The following is a 10,650-nucleotide window of genomic DNA, read 5'->3' on the forward strand; positions in this document are numbered from 1 at the left end:
TCTCCCTCCTCCACAGCTCATGGTCTTTATGTGTTTGTCTTGGACAGAGACTTGGAAAGGGCCTCGGTTGGTGGGGACATGAGTGAATCTACACAGGAGAACGGAAGAGATTAAAAGGAAGAGCAGAAGCTCTCAAATTTGCAAATGTCATTTATTGCCCTCCCGGGACTTTGCTTTTTGACCACTTTGCCTCCAAACTATTAATTTCCCTCTGCTTCCTTTGAACAGGTCTCATGTGTTTTTCAGAAACCAGCTCTTGTTTATGGTGTGAAAGTAGGACAGGAAATGTTGGTTAGCAGTAAGACCAATGGCTGTGCGCTCGTACTCGCCTTTAATACGTCAAATCCCACGAAAAGTGAAAAATTACTCTGTGGAGTCGCGGAGTAAAGTACAATCTGTAGATATCCACAGACGGCCGGCGGAAGGGGGGAGGAAACATTATAAAACACACAGCAGCAGGTTATGCACTCATAGTTTCCCCCATAGCTTCCCATCTAAACCATATGATGATATAATGATATAATGCACATATGTATGATTGATTTGTATGTTCGCTGAAACAATTTGTTCATAGTTGGCCGTCTCAGTTTCCAGTAAGCGTATACATGGGTTTGATTTGATAATCTCATAATGGTAATAAAGAGCGTTGGGTACCAGGCTACGGTAGGTGTACTGCACATACAGTACTGGCCTCAGGGAACACGTCTGCGTTCAGTGCTGCTCTCTAACTTATAAAATCCTAACGCTGAGACAGATGGAACGGCTGCGGTTTAAGCACAAATGTCTGGCTGTTGTTGGAAATACAATTTGCTCAGTCAGTCATTAGCATCCAACAATGTCACGCTCAGAAGAAGTATCTGTCAGCGCAGTGATTTGTGCTTGTCTGGGGTTAATAAACCATCACCAGACAACAAGGCAGGAAGATCAGTGGTTTGGTTGTTGATTTGAAACGCGGACAAGAATTTTTGCCTCCTCGAGGGAGTCTTGTTTTTTTCATTCATGCTCCATTTTCTCACCATTCTGCCTCTTTGTTCAGGCGCTGCTGTAGTCTCACATTGACTCGTCCTCGGGTTAGAACCAAGCCGGTGGTTTACATAGTTGGCCTCCATTGTCTCTCTCAGCCCTCCATCAGACGGCTCCTGGAGGTCCTGCCGTGGCAGCTCTCCAACACTCCTCTGATAATGTGTTTATAAAAGTGATAATGACATTACAGGATTAAATATGTGCAGGTTTTTTTTTCTTAGGAGGTTGTGCTCTCTAAATATTATGCTGGCGAACAAACACATGGTTGTGGTTGTAACCCACATTTATAATCTCAGGACAAATTCAGCAGCTGAAGTTGGTGTTTGGATCCCTGCTGGAATGTAAAATGTTTCTTTGGAAGTATTTTAGAAAAATTCTGTTGTGCTTAAACAAAAAAACAACAAGCAGCCGCGTCTAGCTTGTCTGTATATCTGAAGTATGTCGGTGAATAAACACGTATGAGACCTTCTTTAAGATTAAACTCAGACTCCGTGGCAGCATCTGTCGCTCAAAGACTGAAATATCTCAAGAACTTTCAGAAAGTTCTGCATGAAATTCTGCACAGACATTTACGTCCTCGAGGGGATGAATCATGCCGACTTTGGTGATCCCCTGACATTTCCCGTAGCACCACCATGAGGTTCACATTTATGCTTTCAAGTGAGATGTGTCAACAGCTATTGAAATGCAGTGAAATGTGGTGCACACATTCTCACTCTCCAGGGATCAGCTGTAATCACAGGGCCATATATTTAGTTGTTGTGTAGTTCCACCATCAGATCAAGTTCTGTCATCTGTCCAGAGCTTTGTGTCAAATACCTGCTAAAATAAATTCTTTTTAGCAAATGTTAGCATGCTAAACTAAGGTATGCAGACTTGCTGAACAGAATTAGAACTGCCATTACAGTCTGTGTTAGCATGTGGCTAATTCCAGCCTTACAGAGCTGCTACCACTGTATTCAGTAAATACTCACATTTCCTGGCATGTTTGCTTTTGGCCATAATTAGTTTTGAGTGTTACTGTTTTCATTAGTTTTAAAATGAGACCTAACTAAGTTTTCTTACTCTGTCTCAAGTTACTGATTAACATAAATTCTCCTCTCATAGATGGTTGAGTAGAATCGAGCATTTAGACCTCACAAGACAGTGACTTTCAATTCAAAACCAAACACTCTGAGTGTATTTAGGTCACTTTAGGAGCCTTTTCTCTGCAGCATCACGGGGCAGGCACAAGGTGGCACAAGGTGGCACAAGGTGGCACAAGCATTTACAGCATCTACTCGGCCCGTTCATCTTTCCATGTTTTGTAAGCTCCACTGGACCTCCAAGGTGATGTAATAGTTCTGAAACAGTTTTAACCACAACTTTACTTCAACAACAACAATAGTGAGCTGGTTGTTGCTCTGCTGGTGTTCCACCAATCAGCAGTGAGCTCTGCCCAGTAGGATTTCAGGACCTCACAAGTATTTACCCCAGAATAGGTATTTAATTCTTCTTTCCCTAAAAGAGGTCCTGCGCCGGCGGTTCCTGCTGTTCAAAGGCAGCAGCCGCCCTAAAACAGCCTGCAAGTTCCTGCAGTGGTAAACGGCCTTCTTGCCTTTAGTCTGGAACCATACAGATGTTGATCTCTTAATGCGCTGCGACAGCCTAAATGAAGCTGTTGTTCCAAAGGCCTTGCTTCCTTTGATCATTACGACTTACGGGCCTCCACAGCCAGCCGCCGCTCACTCTGTCCTTGACTTTGTCAAAGTTAAACTGTTTGCAATTAGACAATCGTTACCATCAGTGAGCAGAATGCAGCTGTGGATTATAAAGGTGATTTCTAAGATGCTAGAGCGTTAATAACATGAAGCGCTTTGTGACGCTGAAGCTGCAGGTTTGTGTTTAACAGTAGGAAGATCAGTGGATTATGAAAAAGGTAGGACGCATAATTTAGGGCATTCGTGTCTCCACTGCAGGTTTTATGTCCTCGGGAACAAAATATTTCTGGTTCCAGGGACTCATGCCGACAAGCCATCTGGCCAAAAGTCCTTTTTGTCGCAGTGTGACATATACAGCATGTTCGGTGCATCTGTGCCATCCACTCTGCTGTCCTGGTTTTTTGTTTTAATGAAGGTATGATGAAGCGATTTTGTGTTTTCATAGCGTCTGCACATGTTCGCTGTCTCATAAAGGCAAACCTCATTCTCCTAAACCAACTGTAAACATGAACCTACAGTGAATATTCCTGATCAGCCTCGTTTTCTTGGTTTTCTCCAATAAACCAAATGTCCTGACCTCAAGGTTCAATTAGAGCAGAAAGTGCTTGCTGTGCACTCCTCAGCACAGATGTTATCGAGTGAGAGATGCTATCGAACGAGGAGCCTACCAGCTCTTCTCATCTCTCATGCCGTTTCCACCCCCTGTTATTTTCTCACTGACCCCTAAGCACCAGTAAACACACCGGGTTCAAGGCCTCATCCGAAGCCAGGAGCAATAAAAATGAGTAATGATTGCCTCTTTCTGTTTTCCCTTTGCAGACAAGCCAGCCTAAATGAGGCAGCGGAGAAGTATTACGGACAAGCAGCGAGCCTGAGACCCAACGTGAGTAAAACCACGACCAGCTAATCCTCCCCCCGTTACTATTTACTCTGATGGACACTGTGCAATCACAGTCTGGGTGGCTTTCCAATATTATTACTGCCCAGTCTGGCTCCTCACAATGGCCTGCATTGTCAGCGGTGCTCAGAACAAATGACGTTTTTTCACAAAGCTCAAAGGTTTGCTTGTGTGACATCCATCAGCAACTTCAAAGAAGAGGCCAGGGTAAGCAGATTGAAAAGAATAATGATAATAACACTCAGTCAGGGGACTCTGACATGGAGAAAATGAATGGGGTCCTGTCTCTGGGAGCTTTGACAGGAAGGGTCAAGTTGTTTAAGTGAAGGCCACGGGGGGAGCCAAATATGTTTGGCATGTGGTCGCCGTGTTTATTCCCGAGTCTTGATTAGAAGGAATCAGATTAGGATTAATGATGAAATATATCTGGACCATGTTATACAGACAATAAAGTTTGGCTCCGTGTGCGCTCGGCTATGATATATACAAACACTGACAAACAAGACAAACAAAAACTGGAGTGGAACAGAAGGATAAAATTTTACATTTCCACAGAAGCCATGAAACCGAGCTCCTCTTCCATACGCTGCTGCTCTCAGTGTCAACTTTTGCCAAAGCGCTGTGTATTTTTAACATCTAATTAAACCCAGATGGAAGGTTAGAAAAATAATTTTTCCGATTGCTCCAGTTGAAATCCATACATAAATAATGAAAGAAAACCGAAGAGCTTAAGATGAACTGTGGGAATATTTGCAGACTCCTCTCCGTGCTTTGATAAGAACGTTACATCAGAACGCCGCTCGGATTTTATTCACAGTCAGATGCCTTCAACAGAACAAACAGGTCCATCATGGAGGCCCAAATCCAGCCTCCTTAATACATCCAGGAGGGAAACCAGTATCCACACCAGGCAATTTGGAGGCAACAAGTCGGCTATTCCAGCTCAGAGAGAGTTTGAACCGCTGAGAGCACCATTGTTGCTCCACCGCCCGTATATCTATAGCATGTTTATATTCCCCACGTTTCTATTCCTGGGCCACATCATTGTAATTTTCACATGACCAATTCTTGGCATCTGTAGCACACATCTGATGCCTACATCCAAACACAGAGGCCCTGTTGTGCCCCAACTTGGTCACTTTTGTTTGGATGCCTTTTGTGTTGCTTAGAGCTGAGGCGCAATCATAATTTAGCGTCTTTATCCGTCTTCTTTACCAGCATCCTTTGTTCTCTCCCCGATATTTCTTGACTTAAGCCATGTACCCTGTCTGTCTTCATTTGTCATTGCATGCTTTACTGCGGCTTGACTCTTCGCTCTCCAAAGGCACTGGTGTTTTATATTAAGCACATATGTCTGCTCGCTCTGAGTGAGAGAGGACAATTCCCTCCATTCAAGGGATTTAGTCCTTTAGTCCTTCAATCCCCTCTATCTAGACGGGCTAAACCACATCGGATGCTTGCTTAGCGTCGCTTGCTCTCTGCAACCTATGACATCTGTCCTTTGAAGGTTTCCCACTTTATATAGATATCCTTTGCCCGAATGCCCATCTGAAGTTATTAAAGTTCCCTAACCTACAGCTTCACACTGAAAACTCCTCGTCTTTATGGCGTATGTTGCTCTACAGTGGAGGCTAATATGCTCTGCATCTGGCCGTGCCTCTGCTCCTAAATGCCAGTTTTGGCAAGCGTGGGGAGGCAGAGAGGTTACAGAGCAGCAGGAAATGAGAAAAAAGAAATGCACTTTTTTTTTTTTTTTGACCAGGCAGCTTTCAGCAGAGTGTTGCGAGGGCAAGAAGAATGCAGGAGCAGGGGTATAAATCACCAAACGTCTGAGATATATGAAGTAGGGGGGAAAGAAAGGCGTGTAATGAAGTATAAGTTTGAGCCTACAGGGGAGGCTCGAGGAAGGAAACTAAACTCAGGGATTGATCAGTTCTGCATGGGTGAGGAGATCTTTTGAACTCATTGCAGCTGCACTGAGAAGACAACCAGGAGTCACTTGATTTGCTGCCCGGGAGTCTCTGTTTCATATGTTGCAGCACTCATCAGTATCTGTGCCGGAGAGTCAGACAAACTGCACACAAGCATGCTCACGTCTGCCTTTTATTTCCCACTCTGTCCCGTCTCCCCAGCAAACGGACCAAACATGTCGATATCAGTCTTTTAAACTTCTTCCATGGAATTGTTTACATGTCTTCATCAACAGAGCATCCGTCTAAACCCTGCTTTCATCTGGACACACTTTGTTGTTAAATCCCATTAAAGGCAAACTGCCCACTGGCCTTCTCCTGCAATCTGTGTCATCTGGACAGGGAGAACGTCCAACCTATTGTCTGTGATATCACGGCGTTGCCACGGGCTCAAGCCAATGATACGAGAAGCATGAGTTGTCACTAAAACAGGAGATTTACCAGCAACCGGATAAAAGATGCAAAGTGACTGTAGTCATGTCAGAAAGCCACGCGGGGTATTAATTAAAGCGCTGCCATTCTGTTAGTCAGCCACTTCAAACACTCTGAGTTAAACTGTGAACTCAGTGACTTCTCAGAAACAGACTGGCGTGAAGGGAGGATCGCATTTCTCCTTATAAAGAATCCTCAGCCGCTCCTTAGAACTGCATTAGCGCTGATTTTCCAATATGCACCTACTTGCCACCTACACGTTTGGGCTGCAGTAGTTACGCGTGGCCCCTTCCAGCACATCCATATGTGTAAACAGTTATATTTTGGTTAGCAATTTTCTGACTGGTAAAAACCACTAACTTGCAAATTGATCCCGTTGCGTTATTTTGTGGTCTGACCCCTCAAACGGTGGGGTCAACCGGGAGGTAATTTACAGCGCAAACAGCCTCAGAATTACCCCAGCCATTAAACACAAGAACCCCGGCTGCTCCTGAAACACGGGAGGAGATTTTGTTTTGCTAGGAGATTAGTGTAATTGCACAATGTGCTGCGAGTGTAGTAAGGCTAATGCTTCGTAATGAAATTTAAACATAAATGGCGTGCATGTGGAGAGCGTGTTGGACAGCTCACGTGTTGGTCGTTCTGTCAGGCGAAGCACCTGTCGCATGCGTTAGACGTGTGGAGGGAAGACGTGGCTCCGCTCCAGAGGACGATGGGATTATTCCAGAGTTTCTTTGATTTATTCATCAAGTTAATTCTGCCTCTGAGAGAAGCAGCACTGGTGGACATATTGTTCCCATTCAGATGCTCATGCGTGGCACATCACTCAGCCCACCTCGACACTGGAAAAACAGCTTTGAAAGTTTTGTAAGACGCAGGTGGAGCAGAAGGAGGCTGATCTACCGCGGGAATCAGATTTCAAACCTATATAATGAATTGGATTGAATTTTATTGTATGTAATGAGTGTGTATAACATCCTGCTGATTCCTCATAACATTTATAGAAAACACTCGTCTCTCACGCAAAGCATTGCTCTCAGAATTAGCGGTGATTAGTTCATTAGCCGTGAGAGAGAAGTCGTTGGCTGACGCTGCAGCTCATCAGTAAATGTCAAGTAATGGCGTGGCCTTCCACGTGACGACGATCTGTTGGCTGATAATTGTAGGAAAAAGTGACAAACGCTGCAGTAAAAGCTCCCGATTGGCCGTTTTCACTCGGGGTGTTTTTTATTTGCACATTCCCAGTTCCCTAGGAATTACAATTACACCAATTACAATAGTCCTGAGCAGTAAAACGGGAGCTTCTCTGCAGGATTAGACATCTTTTCCACAGCCCGACCTGAAGTGGTGATCCGATGCAGCCCCTCCCTTGATGTGATTGCACCCCAGACACTTTTCCTGTACTTACGTCCCCATGACTCACCCCGGTGGCGCTGATGATGATTTCGCCCCTTGGCACCAGCCGGGATAAACAGTATATTCATCTGGACCCACTTCAAAGTGGCGCTCGCTCCCTCTGACATCTATTGCCACAGACAAGACACAGGGACACGCGAAGCGGCTCGGCTGGCGGCTCCAAACACAGGGTGGGGGATCCGACGAGCGGGAACCAATCGGGTCGGCCGCTCAGCCTCGTATGACGACCAAATGTTCTGCTATAGCGACTGTTCTATTTAAAAAGGGCCAAATAACAGTGTATTCTATAGCTTTATTTAGAACCCGATGCTGACATTTTCCAGGCGTTCTGCTTTCAGAAATAACATTTTCCCGTTTGGACTTCCATCCGGGGCACAAAACAGTCAGATCCATTCCCTCCCAAAGTGTGAGGACTTTATCTGCATTATTCATCCGCCCCTGCTTGGTGTACAATTCTGTTTTTTTGCGTTAACTTCTCTGATCTAAACAGTGAATAACTTATTCTCTCTGTGTGCTAACTTGCTGATTCACTGTGTTCATACCTCCTGTGCTCTACCTTCTCCTCATTACCGGCGTCTGAGCTGTTGCGTTGTTATTGTCGAGCGTATCTTTGGAACAGGGCTTTAGGCGAGCCCGAGGTCCTCTCAGTGTGGAACTGATTGTGCTCTAAAGTGACTAAGATCACTTTTTTTCTCGGTTTCAGTACCCCGCTGCCTTGATGAACCTCGGGGCAATCCTCCACCTCAATGGGAAACTGCAAGAAGCTGAAGCCAATTACCTCCGAGCACTTCAACTGAAACCCGATGACACCATCACCCAGTCCAATCTGCGTAAGCTGTGGAACATTATGGAGAAACAGGGCCTGAGGACGGCGAGCCCCTGAGCTCACCCGGCCGCCCGCCTACCTGCCATCTGCGCACCAGACCCGAGGACGAGGACGGCCTACGTGCTGCTCGTTCGCTCTTCTGGTCCGGGAGCGACGGAGGAGACTCAGGGAGGATGTTTGCTCAGAGAGGCCACGACGGTGCTGCAGAGTCCTCCTCATGACTCCTGAGCTCCACATGCACCTCAGGCCAGCAGCTCTCCTCACTAGCATCGCTCACACTTTGGCTACGTGGTATCTGGACTCTAAAACTTTCTTCAAAACTCGTGCTCACGCAGAATTCATGTGTTTTTCTTTTTTTACTTTCCTTTTTTTTCCTTTTATCATCAGAGCACTTGAACTTGAAGCAGGTACATCCTTCAGCATTTGTGATGAATTACACTTTTAAATAAGCAGTTACCTTGTAAAGGGTGAAACAAGGCCCCCAGTAGTGCAAGGTGAAATACGAAAGAGAGAAAAGACCCAGAGTTCTGGGTTTGACCAGAATTTCTATTTTGATAATGAAGAAAATGAGGTAATATGAAGAACCACATCCAGAACCTCCGTATTAATCATGTTAGTCAGGTTTATACCATTTAAATCTCCAATCTGTGTTGTTTTTTCCACATCCTCTATTGATTTGAGATCACACACACCTCAGTGAAGAAAAATGAGCACCATTATTGCAAAACATCTGTAGCAGAGCTTCAGTACAAACTTGAAAAAGGGAAATTAATTCTTTAGCCATTGTAGCGTAGCCTCCAGAAAGGCTGGAGTTTGCCAAATGCAGCATGTTTTGGCAAGAAAACTCTAAAAGCAAAGGAAACTCACAGAGTAAGTGGTGCGAAAGTGTAGCATCCAGGTGGAGTTTATCATTCCAGCTTACTGTTCTGCACTGGGAAGGTTTATCCTCGTCAACAACAATGAGAAGCTAATGAATAGAAACTTTAAGCTACCGTCTCGTGGAAGTCACAAATGGGGCAGGTACTGTAGTCGTGGGTACGCCGCCTTCCCTCGAGCTTCGACAGATGAAGGAGCTCTTTCTAACCAAATACAAAAGCTATGCTGATGCACACCTTCCAATCACGGGACGGTGCGCGGCCGCGGCACGTCGGAGGGAAATGTTTTAATGCCTTTGTGTTGGAATAAAGTAATTTCAATGTGTTTGTATAAATGAATCCTAATATATTACCTACGTTGTGTATAGTATACAGAAAAAAAAAATCACGCAGCAAAAAAGTAGCCGGACATCAAGCGGAAGTGTTACGACACAAATATCTCCCGTTGGCTCTCAGTCTTAAGGTCTCATTTGTACATATTCTGTGTAATTAACATCTGTTTGTTTGTTTGTTTATTGTCGTCAGCATACAGTAAGTGAAACAGCACCTTCCCGGAAATATGTACAGTGTTTGTGATCATTTGTTTGTTATCGGCCACGAAGCTCCTCCACCTCCCATCCGTGTCCTCCTCAGTTCGTCGTAACTTATTGCTCCGTGTTACCTAGCAACAGAACCAGCTGGCACTGTGTTTTAAGATGAAGGAAGTTAGTTAGAAGGACGATGTGATGTATATGTTTGTGGTCATTACTGAGTAAAATCTCCAAATACACTTTATGTGGCGAGTACGGAGTAACATCTGCAACGGAGGGTCAAGATGTTTGAATATGTGTCACTTGTCGCTGTTCTGTTTTTCCACGACGATGGTGATGTTGATAGTCAAAGTTCACACTCATTCCCACTAATCACACACCCCACAATCAAAATGTGCTAAATCTTCTCCTGTGTGTATATAAAGTGTTTATGAAGAAAACACTGATAATTGTCATTTGCTTGAGTGAAGGTGTAAAAAGTAAAAAGAAAAAAAGAAAAAGAAGAAGCAGCGTTTCACTCTGTGTCTCTGCTCAGGGATCTCAGGCAGTGGGCTATCGCAGACACTTGTTCACAGAGCGTTTACTAAATTAAAATTTATTTTTGAAAGTTGTCGTATTTGTATAAATTATCGAGATTTGTAGCCTTTTTCTCCTTTTTGTAATATAAAAATGAACAATGTGCCAGAATAGACTTCTTTTCTTCCCGATGTTGCTTTTTTTCCACAATAAATTTATGGTGTTTCTGCTTTTGTGGGTTCCTGTGAAGCCATTTTTTGGGGATAAATTTATGAATGTGAGGGGTTTTTAACATCTCCTGCCATTTAGAAGCGCAGCGGTCCAACACACTCTGCAGCAGCATGTACGGTTCTGGGTCGGGCTGCCTTCATGTGGGACGGCAGCGGGCTTAATGGGGTGGTCCTGCATGCTGTGGAACAGGTTTTACAGCGCATTTAAAGTTCCCCCCCTGCAAATTTGCTAAA

General features: G+C 44.6%; 1 protein-coding gene across 1 annotated transcript in view; it reads left to right on the forward strand.

Moving 5' to 3' along the window:
- The window catches only part of LOC103365862 (transmembrane and TPR repeat-containing protein 2-like), an 88,782-nt gene extending 78,363 nt beyond the window's left edge, over nt 1-10,419 (forward strand). The window contains exons 11-12 of the mRNA XM_008293414.1: nt 3,543-3,606; nt 8,143-10,419. Coding sequence (XP_008291636.1) covers nt 3,543-3,606; nt 8,143-8,322 — 244 coding nt within the window. The 3' untranslated portion in view covers nt 8,323-10,419. The remainder of the gene's footprint in view (nt 1-3,542; nt 3,607-8,142) is intronic.
- The last annotated feature ends 231 nt before the right edge of the window (nt 10,420-10,650 follow it).

The sequence above is a fragment of the Stegastes partitus genome, unplaced genomic scaffold (genome assembly GCF_000690725.1).
Source record: "Stegastes partitus isolate 25-593 unplaced genomic scaffold, Stegastes_partitus-1.0.2 Scaffold886, whole genome shotgun sequence".
NCBI lineage: Eukaryota > Metazoa > Chordata > Actinopteri > Pomacentridae > Stegastes > Stegastes partitus.